Source organism: Bos indicus, chromosome 9, assembly GCF_029378745.1.
Source record: "Bos indicus isolate NIAB-ARS_2022 breed Sahiwal x Tharparkar chromosome 9, NIAB-ARS_B.indTharparkar_mat_pri_1.0, whole genome shotgun sequence".
Taxonomy (NCBI): Eukaryota; Metazoa; Chordata; class Mammalia; order Artiodactyla; family Bovidae; genus Bos; species Bos indicus.
The window spans coordinates 77,106,265-77,133,357 of NC_091768.1; the positions used below are offsets into that span (position 1 = coordinate 77,106,265).

At 40.1% G+C, this 27,093-nt stretch overlaps 1 protein-coding gene across 3 annotated transcripts in view; it reads right to left on the reverse strand.

Moving 5' to 3' along the window:
• Window positions 1–7,419: 7,419 nt before the first annotated feature.
• TXLNB (taxilin beta) overlaps window positions 7,420–27,093 on the reverse strand; it is a 56,532-nt gene continuing 36,858 nt past the window's right edge. For 2 of the 3 annotated variants that reach the window (XM_019967507.2, XM_019967509.2), the window contains 3 exons: window positions 16,728–16,820; window positions 12,106–12,201; window positions 7,420–10,876 (listed from right to left, as the gene is read on the reverse strand). In XM_019967507.2, the coding sequence (XP_019823066.2) occupies window positions 9,941–10,876; window positions 12,106–12,201; window positions 16,728–16,820 (1,125 nt within the window). In that variant the 3' untranslated portion in view covers window positions 7,420–9,940. The remainder of the gene's footprint in view (window positions 10,877–12,105; window positions 12,202–16,727; window positions 16,821–27,093) is intronic. The other variant, XM_019967508.2, reaches the window with a different exon arrangement.

Consider the following 27,093-nt stretch of genomic DNA (forward strand, 5'->3'; position numbering starts at 1 on the left):
TTTCATCCTGTTTATTTAACTTCTGTGCAGAATATATCATGTGAAATGCTGGGCTGGATGAATCCCAAGCTGGAATCAAGATTGCCAGGAGAAATACCAACAACTTACATATGCAGATGATACTACTCTAATGGCACAAATTGAAGGGAAACTAAAGAGCCTCTTTAGTTCCTCTTTAGAAAGAGGAGAGTGAAAAAGCTGACTGAAAACAACATTCAAAAAACTAAGATCATGGCATCAGGTCTCAGCACTTCTTGGCAAATAGAAGGGGGAAAAGTAGAAGCAGTGACAGATTTTCTTTTCTTGGGCTCCAAAATCACTGTAAACAGTGACTGCAGCCATGTAATTAAGACACTTTCTTCTTGGAAGGAAAGCTATGATAAGCCTAGACAGTGTATTAAAAACAAAGACATCACTTTGTGGACAAAGAGTTATCTAGTCAAAGCTATGGTTTTTCCAGTCGTCATGTATAGATGTGAGAGTTGCACCATAAAGAAGGCTGAGTGCTGAAGAATTGATGCCTGAACTATGGTGCTGGAGAAGACTCTTGAGAGTCTCTTGGACAGCAAGGAGATCAAACCAGTCAATCCAGAGGAAATCAATCCTAAATATTCACTGGAAGGACTCATGCTGAAGCTGAAGCTCCAATACTGTGGCCACCTGATGCAAAGAACTGACTCAATGGAAAAGACCTTAATGCTTGGAAAGATTGAAGGCAAACGGAGAAGAGGGTGGCAGAGGATGAGATGGTTAGATAGCATCATTGACTCAGTGGGCATGAGTTTGAGAACACTCCGGGAGATAGTGAAGGACAGGGAAGCCTGGCATGCTGCAGTTCATGGGGTTGCAAAGTCTGACATGACTTAGCGACTGAACAACAACAACAATCTCTTAGTTTATGGGATGAATATCTGCCATGTTAGCAAACCCTTGCCCACCTTGCAAAGAGAGGTATTAGCTGTGTCTTTTAAAAATCTGAATGGATACAAAGTAACTTCTCAGAGAGATGAGTCCACTTGTGGGTCATTTGCTTTGTGTCTGACAAATGCCTGGCAAATATGGGCCACCACTCCTCTTGAGGGTAGGCACTATTCATTTATCATGGCACGCTTTCCTGCTGGATCAGTTGTGGCCTCAGAGTCTTTGGCACATGGGAAAACAACTTCTTTGTCTGGCTTCAACTATGGTTGATCTTTAATATTTTCATTGTATTAGATAATAATAAAGATCAAAATGTTAGCTGAAACAACAAAGCAGATACCCTAGACTTGGTGTTTTAAAGAAACAAACTCTAAGGAGAGCCATAGGGAATAATTTAATTTTAGAGCTCAAAAGAAATGGGATGAATTTCCAGCATCTCAAGATGATGAAGCTGATGCTCAGAAGACAAGCTGGGTGGGAATTTTGCTTCTGGTAAGGGAGGAAGCACTCATTGCAGCTCTTCCTTGCTCTAAGAACAACTAGAAAAGATGAAGAAAATACATAAAATGCCTCTGTGAAGGCCCTGGAGTGCTACTCAGCCAGCAAAAACTTGAAGGGACAAGGTCCTTAAGAAAAGGAAAAAAAAAAAACAGAAATGAAGTGACATTTGGACTGGTTTTTTCCCTCAAGGAACTTGTAAAAATCTGAACTGTGGCTGAGAGGCTGAGAAGCTCAGCAGAGCTTCCTATAGTTTTATGGGGCATCAAGAACAGAACTGGTGTTTAGAGAGCTGATGATCTAGGCTTCCCAGGTGGCACTAGTTATAAAGAACCCGCTTGCCAATGCAGGAGACCTAAGAGATGTGGGTTCGATCCCTGGGTCAGGAAGATTCCCCTGGAGAAGGAAATGGCAACCCACTCCAGTACTCTTGTCTGGAGAATCCCATGAACAGAGGAGCCTGGCAGGCTACAGCCTAGGCTCTGTAAGTCACAAAGAGTCAGGCACAACTGAAGTGACTTAGCATGCAATGATCTAGGGTCCTGGCAAAAACTCAGGCTGTGGGATGGGACTGTCTAATTACTATATCATAGGAAGTAGAGGATTCTTTAAAAAGTCAGAAGCCCAACTTTAAATCACTTCAGTTTATGATTGGGTAAGGCAATCTGCTGCAATTTAAATGTCTATTAAATTGCTAATATTTGACATTACAAAAATTTAAATTTTTGTCAGTCTAATGAGTAAAAGTGATAGTATTTTTTGTTTGTTTGTTTTATACTTTTTGTTGGCCTGATGTATTTTAGTCATTTACATTTCTTCTGTGAACTCCCATCCTGTTCCATGCCAGCAGTGTAAAACTCTTCTGAGTTTACATTGCTCTGTAGGATTTCTGTTTGTTTTCTGCATGTTAATGCTTTGTTGTAATTTATTATGACTGACTTCTCCCAATCTGTGCTTGTCTTTTAATTTTATTTATGGTTAGTTGTTTTGTTCCCCTTAACTTTTGAAGACCATCAGTTAACTTGTGTGACAGGCAGTTCATTTGTTATAAAGAAAGAAATCTCACTCTCCTTCCTCTGGGTATTGCTTTGAATTACTCCCAGATGGAATTGGAGGACTTCTGGATCAGTGTTCTAATAATGGACAAGGGAGCAGCCAGATGGTCCAGCGATGATAGCACAGCTCATCAATACTAGGCATTTTGGGAGATGAACTGTATTAGAGCCAAAAGCTCTGTGCGAAGGATGAGTCGTGGGCATGACTGGTAGACTGGTAGCATCTGCAATCAACTCTGGTTCCCTTCTGACTCACTGATTAAGGCATAAACGGATTGGGGGGCTATCTCCTTGGCTTTAAGTTCAGAGAAACATTCTTGATAATCAGGGGGTTGGTTTCAGCTGGATACTGGTTTAGCAGAGATAGAGAAGATTATAATGCTGCCTCCAAGGATCCTGCCTTTAGAGACGGAGACCATGTGAGAAACTTATTTTACATTCAGAAAGACCAGGCCTTTTTGCTGCCACTGCTTATGTTCCTTGCTCACAAGGTCTCATAAGGTCTGTGTAAATTTCCCAGATATACCCATAGCCTTGCTTGATGATGGAGTCATGAGTCAGTGGTGGCCGTCACCTCGGGCTGGTGGTGTGTGCGAGTATTTCATGAATAGCAGCCACTACCCCTTATAGCCTTATACACCTGCCTGTTTGTTCAGAGGCAGATTGTCAGCCAAAATAGAATGAGCCTTGTGACACTGCAAGCAAAAAAATAAAGGATTAGCTGTGTAAACGGAAGTCTGCAACAAGACATGATCCTATAAAAACAAGCTAGCCACATGCCTAAAAGCACATGTATAGCATTTCAGCTTTTCAGTTCCCAGACATCATGCACATGCCATAAACCCAGACACAACTACACACACTTATGTAGGCTCATGTCAACTTACTATGCAGTGGTATAGTTACAGTCAGCTATATGCGTTCACATAGAGATACATTATAGCACACACCTGCACAAAACTGCACACATACACTGGTCCATATAACACACAAACCTTGTAAATGCCCTCACACACAGGTACGCACTCAGACACATATACACTCACACACATATACATATACATTCACACACAAATAACCACACACACATTTCATATAATCTTCCTGCTCTACCAGGAACACACACTCTCCCACCTGGAGATCTGGGTGGCATTTGTAATGAAAATGCTCCTAGAGGTTTCCTTCCTGCTGTTTAGCTGCTGAAATTTGTGGCACAAGTAGTGGGAGGGATGCTCAAGTCAGAGTCAGATGACCAGGTGCTCTGATTGGGAGCAGATAGAGTTAAGGTTTGGGTGGTCCTGAAATCCTTGGTTCAGCCTTGTAGCCACTGCCATTCCAGTGGCCGCTATGGAACCTCACACATGGAAGGACTTCAATATTTGTTGAGAAAATCAAGGAATTTGTGATTTACCCCTTAACGCTTTGTCTTTTAAAATTAAAAAACAATTTACTAGAGTAATCTCCTGTCTCTTTCCCCTTGCCTAACTTCAAATAGATGTGCCCAAGGTGATGTGAAGATCTCTTAGACTAAAACCTCCCTGGAGAGCAGAAAACACACATAACTTCTGAAGTCTTTTAAGAATTTAATCAGAGATGCCAAAACCCCCAGAGATCATCTAGTCCAAGGTAATCATTTTATAGTTGAGTGAATTGAGGCCCCGCGATGTTAGGTGGTTTCTCCAAAGTCACACAGCAAGTGGGCAGCAGAACAGGAACAAGAGACTCAACAGCCTGATTCCTGGGATCTACATTTTTCAGTTTGATTGGACATGAGTGATTTTATGCCAGGGAATGACTCTTTGATAAGAATGTTAAGAAAACAAAGACTTACTTGTAATATAGACTATATTACAGTAGTCTATGAGGAATTACACTGGTTTGGGTAGAGCATTGCTATATTTGATTAAATCTTGCCTATGCTATCACACTGGTAGTATTTCAACTAATAATGTTTAACCGCGTGACTTTAGATGTGATGAAAGGCATCTCTGTCATACTATTTTTATAACTTTGGACTCTGATTTTCTTAGCATATGGGATCCTTGACTATTCCATGGCTGTTTGCATCTGCCTGGTAGATATTAGAGCAATCTCAGGTTTACAATGGTTTTTAGCCTTGCCCGGCTTAATGGATATATATAACTAGTGCCGGCAACCATCATTTCATTAGAGCAACAAAACCACTAACAGTCTCATTAACTTTGAAGAAATTAGATTTGCTTTAGAACATTGACCTTTATTTAGCAGTGATGGATGATATTATCATATGTTTCCTGTCACTTCATCAACTGGAGTTTGACTTTTTCTTGTTTTGTTATTTAAGGCATTTGTATTTCTTTAGAGTAGGCTTCTGATTTTTATATAATTTTTGAGCTGCGTTAGGTTTAGACATCTCACTCTAGCCTATGTCCAGGAGATTTACTTGGAAATGGTAGAATGTTTACGTGAATTGCATTGCATAACTTTTCCAAACAACGTATAAGTGTGCTGTGTATTTGTCTTTGCATAGTCATGCTTATTCCATAAGCAATATAATAAACTTCCATGTAAAGCATATAAAATTTGAATACACAGTGTGAATGCACAAATCTGGTGGCTATTAACAGCTATTACCCTCACTTGAACTACTGTGCCGTCCCAGTGTTAAATAAAAAAGATAATTTAAAATACACCATGATATAGTGAATACTGACAGTGGTTGTTAGTGTGATGAAGTCATGGGGAATTTTTCTATTTTCTAAATGTTCTATACTCTTTAATACTGAAAAGAACACATTTATTATTTTAAAAGAAAGGCAAATGAGAAGACAATAAAACACGATGCTGAGAAACACGTTTGTAAAAATCCCCCAAGTTGAAGTTACCATGTGGAGATGTGTGAATGTCATTACGGTATTTGCCCCTTATTGATGTTCTGTTTTCACAAAGGGGACCACCAACTGATGGTGGTCCTTTACTGCTCTTCATAAAGTTTTATCTTTTTATTTTTTATTTTATATAATAGCTTTTCTCTCTCCTTCTTCCTTTCCCTCTCTTAACACATGGCTTCTTGCTTTGCTTCTTATGGTGGTTTGGTGTCATTTGTTGTAAGATGTCATCCACTGGCTATCAGTTCTGAGATAATGAGATAACGTACCTTACACTAAGGTATGTTTTAATTATGATATGAGGTAATGTAACATTATGATACATCACCTTTAAAAAATTCAAAGTTAAAATATAAAACATAGCCAATATTTTATCATAACTGTAAATGGAAAGAAACCTCTAAAAATTGTATAACAGTTTAAAATTTTTTTAAATGGACTTAAAAATTAATTTGGGGTTAAAAAGAATCAGATAAAATTTCAAAATATAATAAACACTTCTTTCATTCATTCAAAAAATATTGTTATATATTGCAAATAAATAAGTGAGATGGATGTCGGTGTTAGTGGAAAGTCTGAGGCTCTAATATCCAGCAGGAAGGACTTACACTTGGATTTTACCAAGCTTGATTGTGCTGCTGAAATGATTTATCTCATTTCTCATCTCCTGATAGAGTGAAACAGCTTCTATGAATAGTTTTTATGCCATAGATCAATGAATTTTTAGGTTTCTTTTGCTAGTTAAATGTTTCTATCAAATATCCTTATTCATGCAGGAAATGATTCCTTTTTATACTTTGTCCAGGAAAAATGATGCTAAGTATCCTTTGAAAATACAGGTGCAAAGACTCACCCATAGGAACAGAATTAAATCTATATCAGTTTTATACATGTGTGCTGTGTGTGTGTGTATTCACACACATCTGCATCAGTGGATGCCGATGGAACTTCTATCTGTGGAACTTCTATCAGGGGATGCCACCAAGGAGACTCAACTTTAGGTATTGAGGATACAACTGAACAGTGCTAAGGAAAACCTTTCATGCTATCATTTGTGAATGTTTCTATTCTCATGGCATGCTCTCATGGATAAGCTAATGATGACTTTTAATTTTCAGGTTCAGAAATGACAATTATTTAAGCCTTGTGCAAATTTAACCCATATACTCTACTTGCTCACTTCCTTCCTAAATCCTACTTGCCAGCTTATGATGGGAACAAATTTTAGAGACCAGAGTTATCATTTTTATTTCATATCTTCTTTTAGAGAATTCTTTACATTTTAATTACTTTTATTTTTTCTAAATACTGGATGTAACTACTGGTTAGAGAAGGGGCTAAGGAAGTTTTCCTGAAATGATCTCTCTCCTAATGGTATATCTTAGCCTTATTGAAAAGCAGCCTCAGTTTTGCAATGAACACATAATACTTTCATCATTTCAGAAAAAGGAGATATTTTAAAAGTGTGTATCTATACAATACAAAAAGGGCAAGGTTTAATCTTTCTTTGCATTCTAGTTAAGCAATCCTCTTCTCCAAGTGTGCTAGGAAATGCCATGTTCAAGAAGCCCCTCCTGGATCAAGATGGGTTGGGGAGAGGGAATAAGCAAAAGGCAGAACAATGGGCCTCTTCTGGTCTTACTAGAGAAAATGCTTAAGGCAGTTAGAGGAACTGGGTAGAGAAAGGAAAATAATCTGACACCTTTGTTCACTCCCTCCCTCAGGGTATTTCAGAGAGGGCATCTTACAGAGAAACCTGTGGAAACCTAGTCTCAGGGGAGATTGGCACTGAAGTGGATAGGTCTGAGGCAGTGATGGCCACCCACTGGGTTCTTTGTTCTCATTATACGTGGGTCGTCAGGTTCTCTCCATCTCCCTTCCTCCCTCCCTCTTTCCTCTCTCTCACACACACAAACCAAGATTTCCAAAGTCTTCATGTACATCCTATTCATAGACTAAAAATTCAACCAAGAGAATATAACCACAATCTGTGTTAGGTAATACTGAAACACAGGAGTAACAAAGGTAAAAATAAATATAAATAAAAAATTTAAAAAGAAAACCACTACTGGAGCATGTGGGAAGAGAGGTACCTTTTTAATAAATACATAAATTATAGTTATTTAATTTAGAAACCACCAATAACTCCAGTGTTTCTGGAACGCAGACTTATCACCTCTAGAATCAGTTACATGACCTTGATAAAGAAGAGAAATTCCTTATTCTTTTGGGTCTTATGAGTTATTGTTATAATTAGTAAGGCCAAAGGACTATAATAAAACATTCTTTGAATATTAAAATAATTATTTCAAAGCCTATATTAAGCCTTGCAAATTTTAGGCAAGTTATTGTATCTGAAATTTTGCCTAAAATATACACTGTCGTGAGTAATGTGTTGCCATGAAAGCTTTTGGATTAAAAAAATGAACTTTAGGTATTAGAATATTTGATTTACTAGATTTTGGCTCCTCTCCTACCTCTTCCTCTTGCTAAACATTCAGACTGAGACTTTACTATGATTATCTAATCTTACCCATTCTTGGAAGTTCAGTTGCTGAAAATAAAGAGGAAGGAGACCCTCCTAGATTGTTCTAGTGCATATTTGGCTCTGAATTAAATGAACATTTAAATCTCGAAGATTTTCAGTTAATGTTGAATTTGGCTGGATATCCTGTGGTTATAACATCTTAAGCCTTTAAAAATACATGGGTTCTCAAATAGCGATATGCTTTTTTCCTGATTTTTTTCCCAACTAGCATTTTGTTATGACTCTCACTGTCTACATCAAACAAATTTTATGCAGTTTACAATGCTTATAGCATACGGTTGCCACCTACAAGTACTCTGTGTGCCTTAGCAGACAGCCACGTGCAACACTGAAGAACGATTTCTTGGATGAGTAGTAGAGAATCTTGCTTCTATCCATTTTTCTACTTTCAAGGTAGGACTGGGCTAGATGTTTTTTCCTCTTCCTCCCTTTCTCTCTTCCTTTTTCCTACCTCTCTCTCTTCTTTTCCTATTTCTCTGTTGCAGTCTCTCTTTACTACAGATACAGTAATTCATGCTGTCAGTATTATTAGAGGTTCTTATTATGCAATGATAATGTCATACTCATGTAGACAACCCCAGGTGTTTCTAGCTTTTGCATCTCCTGAATCTTCACCTATTTTTCAAATCATTTTGAGTAGGAATCCATTTGTCTTTTGCTTTGTACTTCTGGCTGTACAGTATTCATTAAAGCAGAAAATGTGTTAGCTTGTACACCTCATCACTCATATTGAGACCCTGTGTAGGTTTCTGTTTCAGAAGAATAATAGCTTTTACTAAGCCATAATTGAGATGAGGGCTGAGTGTAATTTTCTGCTGCAAAGGAGAGGATTGGAAAGAAGGAGCAGAAGCTCTGAGAATTTAGACCACGAAAGTGACAGCAGGAGGTAGTGGGGAACCCTCTGGAGAGAGTGGTAGACACTCTCTCAGGGAGGCAACTGACGAGTTGGCAGGGTCATGTGAATATGGTCTCCTGAGACCTCTAGCTCAGAGTGGGGGAGGGGGGAGCGGGGATCAGAGCATAGTGTCTCAGTCTGAGGGCCCTCAATGCCTCCACCCCCTAGTTCCCTTTCCCACTTCCAACTCTTTCCTTGTAGGAAGCTGCCTCACCACATGAGCACATTGCAAAGCAATGGGCTGAGTTGTGTAGGAGAAGCAGATGGAAGAGGTGAGCAGTCCACTACTGTGATTGTTCCCCCCCTTTTAGGGCCTCTTTTGGCTATCTTTGTGTCCACACACTCTCTATAGCCTTGCAGTCTAACTCAACTGCTGTTCTGTCACTTAATCCGTTGGCTGAATTTATTGACCTATCATTGGGTTACTTATTTTTACCCAACATTACATGGCCTAATATTTGTGTTCTGAACCTATTTCTGATTCACAGAACATTAATCTACTGTAGTCCCAAGTGCAAGTAAGAGATAATTTTTTTTGATTAGCATCTAAATATTTTGCATGAGAGAAAGCCAAAAAGAGGTAAGAGAAATGTGTATGCAATATTTGCTTGCATACATGTATATAAAATATGCATGCATATATGTGCATAGACACATATATGTATATATTCACACATATACATTATAAGCATACATACATATGCATATATTATTATATGTATATAATGTCTAACTGGAAACTGATCATCCATTTAACTTACTGTGGAACTTACTAAACTCTATGGAAATAAAGCATTACATTTTCAGTATTTATGTAGTGGAAGTCTTTAAACACCAAATCTTACTGTTGATTAAGAAATTGAATTCAGTACCATCTTAATGGCAAATTAATATAGATTTGCTATGCTGTATGTTTTGTTGTCATTTGCGAAAATTATACTATCAACCAACGTTAAACAGAAAAGCTCCAAGTCAATTATAAATTGAGAACAAATAGCAAAGGCTGCAGATACTTTACATAATATTTAAAACTGTATTGATTCTAATTAAGCCTCTTCCATTAGACCTCCCTAGCCCTTAATGCCTCCTTCAGGAGATAATCCGTTACCACGATGATGGAAAGTCAGGAAGAACAGCCTCCAAAGGCAGAGGAGTCTTAGTCTACTCCTTCCAGATTGGTGTCAGCCACTTTGGGCAGTGGGGGTCCACCTGAGGCCCCTCCCGGCAGCCCCTCTGCTGTTGGTGGGGGCTGTGTCATGGGCTCACATCCAGACTCCCTAGCTGGCAGGTGTGCTCCCACTGCAGGTGGTGGGGCGGAACATTTGGCCTCCATCACACATAAGAAGGTCTCAGCTGGGGGCTCCAGGGCTTGACCGGAAGTCGCTGCCTCAGGCTTCCGGGACTGCCCGTTCACTTCCATCACCGGTAGCGAGGCCTCGGCTGTGGGCTCCTGGGCCTGACCTGGAGCTGCCTCCGGCTTCCAGGGCTGCTCATTGGCCTTCACCACCGGTAGGGGGGGCTTGGCTGGGGCCTTCGGGGCCTGACTGGAAGCTGCTGCCTCTGGCTTGCGGTTCTGCTGATCAGCCGGTGCTGCACCAGGGAGACCATCGTCTTGGGCCTCAGCTCCTGTCTCTGCTCTCAGGGTAGGTTCTGTCTCACTGACTCTCTTGCCCTCAGCTTGAGGATTTGGGGGAGGCAGGGGTATTTCTGAATGGCATGCGGGACTCAGAGGAGCTTGTTCCAGCCCCCTGAGGGCCGTGTCGCAGTCCCCTGGAGGACTGTCGACCTCTGGGTGGATTTCTTTGGATACGTCAAGGGTTGACTCTGGACAATGCATTATCATGAAGGCCGCCGCGAGATTTTGCACAGCCTTGTGAACGTTGTTGGCTTCCTCTGCGTCAGCCTCTTCATTCACAGAGGTGTTTGGCTCGTCATCAGAGGTGTGCTGACCTTGATCATCCTTTTCAGGCATTTTTGCTTCTCTGATTTTTTTATAGAGTTCATTTCTCTCTTCTTGTAAAGCTCGACAGAGGTTCTCTAACCTTCCAATTTTCATCACGAAGCACTCATATTCTTTAGCTCTCAATGCTTTCTGTGATTTAAATACACACAAACAAAAGGGTAGGAAAAGTAAAACTGCCAGGTTTTACTGGAGTAAAGTAAAATGCTCTCTGGAGACAATCAAAATCATTAATCCAGGAATTTGTCTGTTAGGCTCTGACCACAGGGTGGTGGCTGAACAGATCCTTGGTCAGGGACATCACTTCTATTTTTGCATTATGTTGGAGACTTTGATAGAATTTTAATCCACTTTTTTTTTTTAAGGAAAGAAAGATAGCAAAGCTTCTTTCTGCTTCAGTCTAAGGCTTCTAAAAATCTTAAAATAGATGCATTTTCTGCTTCTAAGACTTAGAAGGAATAAGCAGAGGCTTGCGGCAAAATGACTGAGATGGACTGGGATTTGGCGGTCAGCAACGCCTTATCTGTCCCATAGATAAACGGCTATATGCTAATCCAGCAACTGTTTGATTTCTGTTTATGAATAATAAGCACATCTCTTTGGAATTGGTTGTAGTTTGGGATGAATTGTTAAAATAGTAATTATATCCAGAGAAAGTAACCACACTCTTTCATGATGCTGCTCAAACTATTCAGTTCTCCTTTTCTCTAGAAATGTTGGTGTGTTTGTGCATGGAATCATCTTACTTCTCCACCCCGCCCCCCCACCCTTCTGCTTTGTGCTACTCTGTACCTTTTAAGACTTTTTTTTTCACCTGTAAGCCCTGCCTCTCATGTTAAGGGTCATGTATCTTTGCTTTTTATGATCTCAAAACCTCCAGAGCCTGATGTAGTATCAGTATTTAAATGCCTGTTGGAGGAATTAAACAATGCACATGCACATCTGTCTGTAAATTAGCACATACCCTGGGTGCTTGGGCTGGTGTTTTCTCTCAGTATGCTTGAATCAATTAATAAATTTATTCTGCATATGTTATGTGTCCGGCACCAGGGAAATTCAAAGACAGGTAAAACACTCATCCTAGCTTTGAGGAATTCACAGTCCAGCAGGTGTGGTGCTGTCTTGGGCACAGCTTTGGAATCAACAAGTAGGCATGTGACTTAGGGTCACAATGCTCTTTGAGTCTGGACCCAACTCTAAATTACTTTTGCTCTGATTATTTTTTATTAGAGTATCATATACCACACCCTAGAAAAAACTCAGCTCTTCAGAGGTCATCATTTGTGCTATTAGGGCATAATTATTTTCTGAGTATGAATGTATTGACAAGGGATGATAAGCAAAGGGAAAAAGTTCCTCACCTCTTCAATCATGTCCAACAGAGCTTTGTTACAGTTCTCAAACCGAGCTTTCCATGTGGCTGTGTCCTTTTCCAGCTTCTTCATTTTCTTAGTGGTCTACAGAAATTATAGTGTTTTAATGTTAATTCTGAACAGTTAATATATCAGAGAAACTATCAGTTCCATATGTGACATCAAGAAAAAGTCCTTTCATTACTAGGTGCTGAAGCAAGCAAAAATCCAATGTCAAGGAATGAAGATTGAGTGGAAAGAGTCATGATTTATTTCTGAAGCATCTAAGTCAGTGGTGAACAAACTTATTTGCACCAGAGCCAGTTCAGGAGAAAGAAAACTACTTAAGTCCTTCCTTTTTTGTCATTGTGTTTTCTTTTGTTTAAAAGTAAAAATAACTTTATTGAGTTCCAAGAATAAGCTTGAAATTTAGATTATTTACTGTATTGAATGCAAGACTGTTAATGAGAAAGTTGGACCAGCTTTTTTGCTATTAAAATGTTGATAGTATCTGGGCACATTTGAGAAGTAGCCACAAAAAGGCAACTTTCAGTTTTCTCAGCTTTCGTATTTGCAGAGTGCAGTAAGATTCACAGAATGTGATTACATGCATTATTCATTTCATCCTTGAGACAGTCCCCCAAGGAAGGTTGTTTTCACCTCTACTTTATAAATGGGGAAACTAAGGTTCAGAGAGATGGAGTAATGATTCAGGTGAGTTTTCAGAGGAGTAGGGCTGGAGTCATTTCCATTTAATGCAACATATGCAGAGTGCCTGCTGGTGGCTAGGCAGAGGCTGGGTGTAGGGTATACAGAAATGAATAAAATGCAACCTAGCTTTTGCAAATCTGAAACTACTCTGCATTCCTGGTTATAGGATCTCCTCTCTGTTTGGATGATGGGAAGGACAGGGCTTGTATTCAGGGACAGTTACCCTGGATTAACTACACATGGTCACTGGTTGCTTCATGCTAAAAAGCCTAAGGTTGGGTCTGCTTGGAGGCCCAAGTTATTGGCTTCTGGGCTCTGTAGAGAAACTACATGAGCCTCCAGTGCTTTTTTATTTTCATCATTTCTTAACTGAGTTAATAGTTTATTAACTTTTTTAATGTCATCAGCCCCTTTAGGAATTTAATGAAATCTATGAAAAGTAGAGAAGGAAATGGCAACCCACTCCAGTATTCTTGCCTGGAGAATCCCAGGGACAGGGGAGCCTGGTGGGCTGCCATCTATGGGGTTGTGCAGAGTCGGACATGACTGAAGCAACTTAGCAGCAATAGCAGCATGGAAAGTGGAAGTGAAAAATAGATTCCAAGGGATTAGATCTGATAGATAAGAGTGCTTGAAGAACTATGGGTGGAGGTTGGTAACATTGTACAGGAGGCGGTGATCAAAACCATCCCCAAGAAGAAGAAATGCAAAAAGACAAAATGATTGTCTGACAAGGCCTTACAAATAGCTGAGAAAAGAAGAGAAGCTAAAGGCAAAGGAGAAAAGGAAAGATATACCCATCTGAATGCAGAGTTTGAAAGAATAGCAAGGAGAGATGAGAAACCTTCCTCAGTGATAATTGCAAAGTAGAGGAAAACAATAGAATGGGAAAGACTAGAGACCTCTTCAAGAAAATTAGAGACACCAAGGGAGCATTTCATATAAAGATGAGCACAATAAAGGACAGAAATGGTATGGACCTAACAGAAGCAGAAGATATTAAGAAGAGGTGGCAAGGATACACAGAAGAACTATACAAAAGAGATCTAATGACTCAGATAGCCGTGATAGTGTGATCACTCACCTAGAGCCAGACATCATCGAGTGTGAAGTCAAGTGGGCTTTAGGAAGCATTGTTTTCCTCTACGAACAAAGCTAGTGGAGGTGATAGAATTCCAGTTGAGCTATTTCAAATTCTAAAAGATGTTAAAGTGCTGTACTCTATGCCAGCAAATCTGGAAAACTCAGTAGTGGCCACAGGACTGGAAAAGGTCAGTTTTCATTCCAATCCCAAAGAAAGGCAATGCCAAAGAATGTTCAAACTACCTCACAATTGCACTCATCTCACACACTAGCAAAGTGATGCTCAAAATTCTCTAAGCCAGACTTCAACAATACATGAACCGAGTACTTCCAGATGTTCAAGCTGGATTTAGAAAAGGCAGAGGAACCAGAGATCTAATTGCCAACATCTGTTGGATCATGGAGAAAGCAAGGGAACTTCAGAAGAACATTATTTTTGCTTCATTGACTATGCTAAAGCTTTTGACTGTTTGGATCACAATAAACTGTGGAAAATTCTGAAAGAGATGGGCATACCAGACCACCTTACCTGCTTCCTGAGAAATCTGTATGCAGGTGAAGAAGCAAGAGTTAGAACTAGACATGGAACAATAGACTTGTTTCAAATTAAGAAAGGAGTACGTCAAGGCCGTATATTGTCACCTTGCTTATTTAACTTCTGTGCAAAGTACATCATGTGAAATGGCTGGGCTGGATGAAGCACAAGCTGGAATCAAGATTGCTGGGAGAAATATCAATAACCTCAGATATGCAGATGACACCCCCTTATGGCAGAAAGTAAAGAGGAACTGAAGAGCCTTTTGATGAAAGTGAAGGAGGAGAGTGAAAAAGCTGGCTTAAAACTCAACATTCAAAAAACAAAGATTATGGCATCCGGTCCTATCACTTCATGACAAATAGATGAGTAAACAATGGAAACAATGAGAGACTTTATTTTCTTGGGCTCCAAAATCACTGCAGATGGTGAGTACGGCCATGAAATTAAGACACTTGCTCCTTGGAAGAAAAGCTATGACCAACCTATACAGCATATTAAAAAGCAGAAGCATTACTTTGCCAACAAAGGTCTGTTTAGTCAAAGCTATGGTTTTTCCAGTAGTCATGTATGGATGTGAGAGTTGGACCATAAAGAAAGCTAGCACTAAAGAATTGATGCTTTTAAACTATGGTGTTGGAGAAGAAGACTCTTGAGTATCCCTTGGACTGCAAGGAGATCAAACCAGTCAATCCTGAAGGAAATCAGTCCTGAATATTCATTGAAAGGACTAATGCTGAAGCTGAAGCTCCAATACTTTGGCCGCCTGATGCAAAGAACTGACTCATTAGCAAAGACCCTGATGGTGGGAAAGATTGAAGGCAGGAATACAACAGAGGATGAGATGGTTGGATGGCATCACTGACTCAATGGACATGAGTTTGAGCAAGCTCTGGGAGTTGGTGATGGACAGAGAAGCCTGGCATGCTACAGCCCATTCGGTGGCAAAGAGTCAGACATGACTGAGCGACGGAACTGAACTGATGGGACTACACCTAAAGATGCAGTATGCATATCATTTTTTCTTTTTTTGCTAATTCTACTAAAAGTCTATAAATGAACTTCAGATAAAAATTTTTGCTCTAATATTTAACTTAATCTTAAAACTATTTAATTTTGAAATAATATTTTTCTACTCTAATGTTTATTCCAAATTAAAACTCTGTAATTAAAAAAAATTTTTTTAAATGGTTGAATCCTTTCTGGAATGGGAAAGTTGTAACTTTTAAGAAATGTTGACCTATTAAGTTTGCTTGTGAATGGTGAAATTTATCATATATGTTTGTGAAATTTTTTTTTAAAAGAATGTTTTCTACAACTTAAAAGAGGTTAATGCTAGTTCCTGTTCAGAAAAACAGTTCTGATGCTGATTTTGTTTTGGGAAAACAATGAATTAAATAAAATTTAAACATTATGTCCAATAATAAAATTAGCAACTTATATTTGTAAAAGTGGACTTCCCTGGTGGCTCAGTGGTAAAGAATTTGCCTACCAATGCAGGAGACATGGGTTTGATCCCTAGGTCAAGAAGATTCCCTGGAGGAGGAAATGACTACCCACAACAGTATTCTTGCCTGGAAAATCTGTGGACAGAGAAGCCTGGTGGGCTATAGCTCATGGGGTTGCAAAAGAGTCTGACATGACTTAGCAACTAAAACAACAACAAACAATACAATTTGTAAAAGACTTTTAAAAAGTTAAAAATCCTTAAAAACACATTAACTTATTTGAACTTCACAATCTTGTGACATAGGCAAGAAAAAATAGCATTTTAATAAGGGAGAAGTTAAGTGAATTGTTTACTGCTACTTGATGAGTAAGAGCATGCCCAGAATTTGAATTCAGACTTCTCATTAAAGATTGTCTTAGTTATATCATATTACATATATTCTCTTCTGAGAATATTCTATGAAATGGTATTTTCTACTCTAACATTCTGTTCTTGCATATTTGTATGAAAGTTTTTTTTAATCATTAGAAGATTTGATATTTTTATTTCAGCATAAACAACATAATATTATATTGCTAGCTCTTTTCTTTTTAAACCTCTCCATGGACTAGAAAAAGAAAATATTCTTCCTCAGGGTGAAAATGTATCCTGGTGTTTTTTGATTCTTCCTAAAATTAATCTGCCAGATATTTAACCAATAAAATACAGCCCAGATCTCATTTGCATGTATAAATGTTTCATTACTTCATGAAATGCACTGAAATATCTTAGTGAGAGAAAAATGAACCCAAAGGAAAATTGCCTGTCAAAATAGAAAATGTCAGTATTTCATGGGAGATAAGCAATACTCACTTTATCCATTTCTTGTTTGAAAGTGGCAAACACCTCATTGCTTTTTGTCAGTGTGCTCTGAAACTCTTCAAACCTTCCAGAGTAGAGAGTAAGCTGTAAACAGGGGAAAGAGTAGGTTTGTTTTAGGCCTGCTTTCCTGTTTTAGGAATGCTTCCAAAACAAAACCACCTGTCGTTGTTTGTTATTTGAAAAGGAAAATGATTTAAGAGAATTCTCAATACAATGTTAGTGATATGTTCAATTCTTTTTACTTTGCGATCAGCCTAGGTCAGTGAGTATGACTGAGGTACTTCTTTAAAGAAAAATGACATAATAAAATGTATCATCACCATTTCATTGTATCATAATTTTTACCAACAAACATTTATTGAGCTCTGACTGAACATAGCAAGGACTATTATGTACAAAAGCATTTAACCTGTATCTGCTGTTTTTGAGGGAATCCCAAAGACAACTTGATTACAGAACAGTGAACACAAAGTACCAAAGTAGTTAAGTACTGATCAGAGAATGAGATAAATGTGGCAGGTGATCATATAAGTCACATTTTTGTAGAGAAGGTGAGCCTTGGGCTTGGTCTTGAGGGAAGGGAGATATGGGCCAGATATGGACTAGGGATACTGCCATTATGTGGTTGTGCCATTATAAGCACGTGTCATTTCCCTTTTTGACATTGTGGTTTTGTGTGTTTTTGAATACAGTGTTCTAGCCAATAGCAGTTAAATGTTCCTTTTCAAGGAAATGAGTTTATTATACCAATTTTTAATAGAAATTATCATTGGAAGGACTGATGCTGAAGCTGAAGCTCCAATAGTTTGGCCACCCAATGCAAAGAACCAGCTCATTGGAAAAGACCCTGATGCTGGGGAAGATTGAAGGCAAAAGGAGAAGGCGGCAGAGAATGACATGGTTAGATAGCATCACCGAGTCAATGGACATGAATTTGAACAAACTCCTGGAGATAATGAAGGACAGGGGAGGGGCCTGGTGGGCTGCAGTCCATGGGGTCGCTAAGTCGGACACGACTGAGCAACTTCACTATCACTTTTCACTTCCATGCTTTGGAGAAGGAAATGGCAACCCACTCCAGTGTTCTTGCCTGGAGAATCCCAAGGATGCGGGAACCTGGAGGGCTGCTGTCTATGGGGTCACACAGAGTCGGACACGACTGAAGCGACTTAGCAGCAGCAGCAGAATGGTTCATTCTCACATGATTCAGAATAGCAGAGGTTTTACTGCAGTACATGGGCTTCCCTTGTGGCTCAGCTGGTAAAGAATCTGCCCGCAATGCGGGAGACCTGGGTTTGATCCCTGGGTTGGGAAGATCCCCTGGAGAAGGGAAAAGGCTACCCACTCCAGTATTCTGGCCTGGAGAATTCCATGGACTGTATGGTCCATCGGGTCGCAAAGAGCTGAGCAACTTTCACTTTACTGCAGTACACGAGAACAGTAAAATAACATAAATCCTTTCATAAGAAACAGATTTTCCAAAGAAAAATCAAAACAACAGCTCATCAGCATTTTGAAATCAGTCATTAACAATGTGAATAGGTGATAAATTTGGGGTAACTCTAGTGGCTTAAAAGTTTTCTCATGATTCCTTGCCATACAGACTGAAAAAGACTGGGTACCGTGTCATCAGGGAATTCACGGCCAGGAAAGCTTTCAGACACATAGTTCAAAGAACAACACAGTTAACCCTTGAACAAAGCAGGGGGTTAGGGGCATTGACCCTCCATGAAGTGCAAAATCTGTGTATCATATATAGTCAGCCCTCTGTATTCCCAGTTCCTCATCTCTGCAGTTCCCTATCCATAGATTCAGTCAATGTCAGATACTGCAGTACTATAGTATTTGCTATTGGAAAAAAAAATCCATACATAATCATCTTCACAGTTCAAATATGTGTTGTTCAAGGGTCAAAACTAACTCATTATGTGCAATGCACTCTTGACATATTCTGTTTAATTTAATAAATCTGTTTCATTTTCTCCACAGACAAGTGGCTAGGATTCACTAAGTTGATTTCAGGGTGCATGAATAAGTCAAGTCCCTCAGTTTGAGGATAAGCCCCTGTGGGACTGCCTGCCTGTGGGAATAACTATCCCAGCTGATCTTCACCTATCACAAAATCCATTCATTTGCATTTTGGACCCAGTCTCCTGTTAACTTCTTTTCCTTACTCTCCTCTTTCTTTTCCCAACTTTTCAGTAATTCCATTAGGATTACAGTGGTTGTATAGATGTGGTCTCCTGAGCTGGTCCTCCCACCCTCTCTTGCAGTCCTATAGCTGCAGGCTGCAGACAAGAGGGGAAGGCGGGCCGTGTGTGCTCTGTTTCACCTGCGCAGCCTTGACAGGGGACTTCCCTGGTGGCTCAGCAGTAAGAATCCGCCTGCAACGCAGGAGACGCAGGAGACATAGGTGAGATTCCTGGGTCAGGAATATCCCCTGGAGAAGGGAATGGCAACCTACTCCAGTATTCTTGCCTGGAAAATTCCATGGACAGAGGAGCCTGGTGGGGTACAGTCCATGGGGTGGCAAAGAGTTGGATATGACTGAAGCGATTGAGCATCCATGCATGCATGCTACCTTGACAAGATCAGCGGGAGCAACCACACCCTCCCCGGCCAGCTATCTTCTTCTTTGGGCTGAGTGTTCTTTTGATGTATAAACTGGGCGGATTTTGTTTTCCTCCTCTATGTTTTCTGTGTCATGGAGATGACAGATACACCAAAGTTCGAGGGATTAGTGTCTCACTTCATCACCACTTTGGCCTTTTTCTAGTGACCCTCAACTTTCTTGTCTTTTAAATTGGGTAAAATACATATAACATTCACTGTCTTAACCATTTTAAGTGTACAGTTCAATATTGTTAAGTAAATTCACATTGTGCAAATGAATTTCCAGAAATTTTCATCATGCAAAACTGAAACTCTGTAACCCAGTAAATGATAGCTCTCCATTTCTTCCTTTCCTTCTAGTGATTTTTTTTATATCCGCTTTTCTTTCTGTTTGACCTTTTTGTCATAGGTGGCAAAATCTGTGTGAACTATACTTTTCTCAGGTAACCAACTCTGACACTCTTTACTTATATACTAACTAAAAATGTACACTTCCTGTTTCCTTTATGGATATTTGGTCGTATTTTCCTTCTCACTTTTATGTTGACATGATGCGTGTCTGATGTGTCATATTCCCTCTTTCACTGTGGTATATCAGAGAAGCATGGAAAGAACATCCAGAGGTCATCCTCAGGATTCCTACCAGAGGCAGAAATAGAAACAAACTACTCTACGGTTAGTAACAACAACTCCTGCTCCAATATTTCACTTTTAAATGGGCTAGGTGGCACATGCATTCTTTTAACTGAGCACAAATTTTGATTCCAACATCACAAGAGAAGACTCTACACATGGACATCACCAGATGGTCAATACTGAAATCAAATTGATTATATTTTGCAGCCAAAGATGGAGAAGCTCTATACAGTCAGCAAAAACAAGATTGGGAGCTGACTGTGGCTCAGATAATGAACTACTTATTGCCAAATTCAGACTTGAAGAAAGTAGGGAAAACCACTAGACCCTTCAGGTATGACCTAAATCAAATCCCTTACGATTATACAGTGGAAGTGAGAAATAGATTCAAGGGATTAAATTGGATAGACAGAGTGCCTGAAGCACTATGGACAGAGGTTCGTGACATTGTACACGAGGCAGTGATCAAGACCATCCGCAAGAAAAAGAAATGCAAAAAGACAAAATGGCTGTCTGAGAAGGCCTTACAAATAGCTGAGAAGAGAGGAGAAACTAAAGGCAAAGGATAAAAGGAAAGATATAACCAGCTGAATGCACAGTTTGAAAGAACAGTAAGGAGAGATAAGAAAGCCTTCCTCAGTGATCAGTACAAAGAAATAGAGGAAAACAATAGAATGGGAAAGGCTAGAGATCTCTTCAAGAAAATTAGAGACATTTCACGTAAAGATGGGCACAATAAAGGACAGAAATGGTAAGGACCTAACAGAAGTAGAAGATATTATGAAAAGATGGCTATGATACACAGAAGAACTATACAAAAGAGATCTTGCTGCTGCTGCTAAGTCGCTTCAGTCGTGTCTGACTCTGTGCAACCCCAATGACTCAGAAAGTCATGATGGTGTGATTACTCACCTAGAGCCAGACATCCTGGAATGCGAAGTCAAGTGCGCTTTAGGAAGCATCACTACAAACAAAGCTAGTGGAGGTGATGGAATTCCAGTTGAGCTATTTCAAATCCTAAAAGATGATGCTGTGATAGTGCTGCACTCAATATGCCAGCAAATTTGGAAAACTCAGCAGTGGCCACAGGACTGGAAAAGGTCAGTTTTCATTCCAATCCCAAAGAAAGGCAATGCCAAAGAATGTTCAAACTACTGCCACAATTGCCTTCATCTCACACACTAGCCAAGTAATGCTCAAAATTCTCCAAGCCAGCCTTCAGCAATACGTGAACTGTGAACTTCCAGATGTTCAAGCTGGATTTAGAAAAGACAGAGGAACCAGAGATCAAATTATCAACATCTGCTGGATCATGGAAAAAGCAAGTGAGTTCCAGAAAAAGATCTTCTTCTGCTTTATTGACTATGCGAAAGCCTTTGACTGTGTGGGTCACAACAAACTGTGGAAAATTCTTAAGGAGATGTGAATCCCAGACCACCTGATTTGCCTCTTGAGAAATCTGTATGCAGGTGAAGAAGCAACAGTTAGAACTGGACATGGAACAACAGACTGGTTCCAAATAGGAAAAGGAGTATGTCAAGGCTGTATATTGTCACCCTGCTTATTTAACTTCTATGCAGAGTCCTGTATATTGTCATTTGCTTATTTAACTTCTATGCAGAGTACTCATGTGAAATGCTGGGCTGAATGAAGCACAAGCTGGAATCAAGATTGCTGGGAGAAATATCAATAACCTCAGATATGCAGATGACACCATCCTTACGGCAGAAAGTGAAGAACTAAAGAGCCTCTTAATGAAAGTGAAAAAGGAGAGTGAAAAAATTGGCTTAAAATTCAACATTCAGAAAACTAAGATCATGGCATCCAGTCCTATCACTTCATGGTACATAGATGGGGAAACAATGGAAGCAGTGAGAGGCTTTACAAAATCACTGCAGATGGTAAGTGCAGCCATGAAATTAAAAGACATTTGCTCCTTGGAAGAAAAGCTATGACAAACCTAGACAGCATATTAAAAAGCAGACATTACTTTACCAACAAAGGTCCGTGTAGTCAAGGCTATGGTTTTTCCAGTAGTCATGTATGGATGTGAGCATTGGAGTATAAAGAAAGCTGAGTGCCGAAGAATTTATGCTTTGGAACCGTGGTGTTGGAGAAGACTCTTGAGAGTCCCTTGGACAGCAAGGAGATCAAACCAGTCAATCCTGAAGGAAATCAGTCCAGAATATTCATTGGAAGGACAGATGCTGAAGCTGAACCTCCAATACTTTGGCCATTTAATGCCAATGACTCATTAGAAAAGACTCTTGATGCTTGGAAAGATTGAAGGCGGGAGGAGAAGGGGACAGCAGAGGATGAGATGTTTGGATGGCATCACCCATGTGATGGTCATGAGTTTGAGTAGACTCCGGAAGTTGGTGATGGACAGGGAGCTTGGTGTGCTACAGTCCATGGGGTCACAAAGAGTCAGACACGACTGAGTGACTGAACTGAACTGATTGAAATTTTAATTACAAATGTTCATAGCATATATGAAACAAAGTTGTCTAGGAATTGTCTTAGCCAACTTAGGTTATTTGGCTTGGAAAGTAATCCAATTATTATTATAGTTGTAGAGAAATCTCCTCTCATCTTAAATAGATACAGTGAGGTCTTCTGAGATTAAAGACTGTGATTACCTGTCTTTAAGAGTTGACTCACTGATCTTTCCCCTTGGATAGTATTTTATGTCTGCAATGCTGTGCTGTGTTGATATTGCTGACTTTCCACATCTACTACCATCTTCAGCCTTATTGATCCAATGAACACTCTATTTGTAGCCACAGTTGTATTCCATTGATCATCTCTGACATTTACTCTATTGCCTTGGTTTGTATAATTGAAAGTCAGACGTCTCTTCCCTAAGTGAGAATCATGCCCCAGACTGGCAAGCTATTGTTTAGGACTGAAAAGTGACTTCCAGCTAGGAAAACACAATCTGTCCTTTATATTGTCTTTGCTCAGACCATAGAAATGGGGACTAAGACGTCTTCCTCCTACTAACCCACTCTTTTAATTGTCAAACCAAAGGACGTGTTTGAGTGCTTTGCAAAATCATCTGTGATAGACTTTGTTTAAGCTGGCTTGAAACTCAACATTCCAAAAACTAAGATCATGGCGTCCAGTCCCATCACTTCATAGCAAATAGAATGGGAAAAAGTGGAATCAATGGTAGATTTTATTTTCTTGGCTCCAAAATCGCTGCAGATGGTGACTCCAGGGATGAAATTAAAGGATGCTTGCTCCTTGGAAGCGGAGATATCACTTTGCTGACAAAGGTCCATCTAATCAAAGCTATTGTTTTTCCAGTAGTCATGTATGGATGTGAGAGTTGGACCATAAAGAAGGCTGCATGCATGCATGGATGTGTGTGAGCTCAGTCGTGTCCAATTCTTTGTGACCCTATAGACTGTAGCCTGTCAGGCTCCTCTGTCCATGGAATTTTCCAGGCAAGAATACTGGAATGGGTTGCCATTTCCTCTTCCAGGGGATCTTCCCAGCCCAGGGATGGAACCCGTGTCTCTTGCATCTTCTACATTAGCAGGTAATTCTTTACCACTGTGCCACCTGGCAAGCCCATAGAAGAGTGCTGAAGAATTGATGCTTTGAAACTGTGGTTCTGGAGCAGACTCTTCAGAGTTCCTTGGACAGCAAGAAGACAAAACCAGTCAATCCTAAAGGAAATCCATCCTGAATATTCATTGGAATGACTGATGCTGAAGCTGGAGCTCTAGTACTTTGGCCACCTGATGTGAAGAGCCAACTTACTGGAAAAGACCCTTATGCTGGGAAAGATTGAGGACAAGAGGAGAAGGGGATGACAGAGGATGGGATGGTTGTATCGCATCGTGGACTCAACGGACATGAGTTTGAGCAAACTCCGGGAGATTGTGAAGGACAGGGAACCTTGGGGTGCTGCAGTTCATGAGGTGGCAAAGAATTGGACATGACTTAGTGACTGAAAAACAACAGACTTTGTTTTTCAAGGTTTAAACTTTAAAAAAATATAGTGTTGATACTTTTCAATAGAAGCTTGTTAAAGCATTATTACATGTAGGGATTCAGGGCCTCCATATTCTTCTTGATGTTTAAGTAATTATTGAAGTTGTGAAAATGCCTTGAAGACAAAAGAGATAGACAAGAGAGGGTCCTTGCAGAGAGAGCCAAGCACCATGGAAAGCAAAGTGATGAAGGAGGCAGGGTTAACTCAGTTTAGTACCATGCTTCTACAGCCCTGGAAATTCTCTGTGTTCATGAACTAGAGCTGAACAGGGTCCTGAGATCATCTTTTCCAGTGGTTCTGAAGCTTTTTGGCAACTAAAGAACTTCTTTGTCTCATCTATCACTAGGTGTGTCCTTAGCCATGAGATAAGAAAGCCTTCCTCAGCGATCAATGCAAAGAAATAGAGGAAAACAACAGAATAGGAAAGACTAGAGATCTCTTCAAGAAAATCAGAGATACCAGGGGAACATTTCATGCAAAGATGGGCTCAATAAAGGACAGAAATGGTATGGACCTAACAGAAGCAGAAGATGTTAAGAAGAGGTGGCAAGAATACACAGAAGAACTGTACAAAAAAGATCTTCATGACCCAGATAATCACTATGGTGTGATCACTCACCTAGAGCCATACATCCTGGAATGCGAAGTCAAGTAAGCCTTAGAAAGCATCACTACGAACAAAGCTAGTGGAGGTGATGGAATTCCAGTTGAGCTCTTTCAGATCCTGAAAGATGATGCTGTGAAAGTGCTGCACTCAATATGCCAGCAAATTTGGAAAACTCAGCAGTGGCCACAGGACTGGAAAAGGTCAGTTTTCATTCCAGTCCCAAAGAAAGGCAATGCCAAAGAATGCTCAAATTACTGCACAATTGCACTCATCTCACAGGCTAGTAAAGTAATGCTCAAAATTCTCCAAGCCTGGCTTTAGCAATATGTGAACTGTGAACTTCCAGATGTTCAAGCTGGTTTTAGAAAAGGCAGAAGAACCAGAGATCAAATTGCCAACATCCACTGGATCATGGAAAAAGCAAGAGAGTTCCAGAAAAACATCATTTCTGCTTTATTGACTATGCCAAAGCCTTTGACTGTGTGGATCACAATAAACTGTGGAAAATTCTGAAAGAGATGGGAATACCAGACCACCTGATCTGCCTCTTGAGAAACCTATATGCATGTCAGGAAGCAACAGTTAGAAGTGGACATGGAACAACAGATTGGTTCCAAATAGGAAAAGGAGTACATCAAGGCTGTATACTGTCACCCTGCTTATTTAACTTATATGCAGAGCATCATGACAAATGCTGGGCTGGAAGAAGCACAAGCTGGAATCAAGATTGCCGGGAGAAATATCAATAACCTCAGATATGCAGATGACACCACCCTTATGGCATAAAGTGAAGAGGAACTAAAAAGCCTCTTGATGAAAGTGAAAGTGGAGAGTGAAAAAGTTGGCTTAAAGTTCAACATTCAGAAAACGAAGATCATGGCATCTGGTCCCATCACTTCGTGCCGAATAGATGGGGAAACAGTGGAAACGGTGTCAGACTTTTTTTGGGGGGGCTCCAAAATCACTGCAGATGGTGACTGCAGCCATGAAAGTAAAAGATGCTTACTCCTTGGCAGGAAAGTTATGACCAACCTAGATAGTGTATTCAAAAGCAGAGATATTACTTTGCCAACAAAGGTCCGTCTAGTCATGGCTATGGTTTTTCTAGTGGTCATGTATGGATGTGAGAGTTGGACTGTGAAGAAGGCTGAGTGCCGAAGAATTGATGCTTTTGAACTGTGGTGTTGGAGAAGACTCTTGAGAGTCCCTTGGACTGCAAGGAGATTCAACCAGTCCATTCTAAAGGAGAGCAGTCCTGGGTGTTCATTGGACGGACTGATGCTGAAGCTGAAACTCCAATACTTTGGCCACCTCATGCGAAGAGTTGATTCATCAGAAAAGACCCTGATGCTGGGAGGGATTGGGGGCAGGAGGAGAAGGAGACGACAGAGAATGAGATGGCTGGATGGCATTACCGACTCGATGCACATGAGTTTGGGTGAACTCCGGGAGTTGGTGACGGACAGGGAGGCCTGGCGTGCTGTGATTCACAGGGTCTCAAAGAATCGGACACGACGGAGCGACTGAACTGAACTGGACTGAGCCCACAAGATAACACTAGTATTAACTCATACACTAACTAGTCGTTAGCATTTTAATTAATATCATTGTTATCATTAGATTGTGAGTTTAATTAGGCAGGCATTTTTGGTTCTTTTATTGAGTAGTATATCTCTAACATGTAGAGCCATGTCAAGCACTTAGATGCTCAGTAAATATTAGTTGAATTAATTATGCTTATTATGGGGCAGACACTGAATTAAGTGCTTTGCATGCATAACCTGAAAACAAACTGCATATATTACATAGACTTATTTTCCTTTTATAAACTGAATCAACTATACGAATAGCTACCATCCATGCTGCTAAGCGAAGCTGTTATATTGTCAAAAACAACTACATTTTACACAGCAGCTGCTGCCTCATATGCTGTTATGTTTTGGAAATACTGAAAAGTAATAGGCTTCCAAGAGGTCAAAGGACTCCAGCTTGGGATCTTAGATACATTGCAGCATCCTTGTTTTATAGACCAGGAAGTTTAGGTCCAGGGAGGTTTAGGTGAATTGTACAGAATCAGACAGCTTCTCAGCAGAAGAGCCATCTGGTCCCTGGACTCAGCCCAGTTTTGAGGATTGAACAAGGAACACTGGCAAGTCTAGACCTTGGTTCCTTCTTTTTCAAACTTGAGGGAGTGGGAAATTAAATCATACCTTTCAGGTTATTAAAGGCCTGTTTTCTGATATCTGCTGAATGAAGCACTCTCTAGCCCAGAGTCTCATGGTATTAATGTATTCTTCATTTAGCATAGAAGAGTAGAGATTGCTTATAACAGATGTTGTGAACACTGAATAGCTTCAAGTACTGTCTGCTGTATACTTCAAGGCTTTGTGCTGTGAATGGGACAGAGATAGAGCCAGAAGCCCTGACTTGATGCTCTGGATTCTCCCCTCCTACCAACCCCTGCCCCCCTACAGTCAGGTCACACCTCCTTCCCCCTG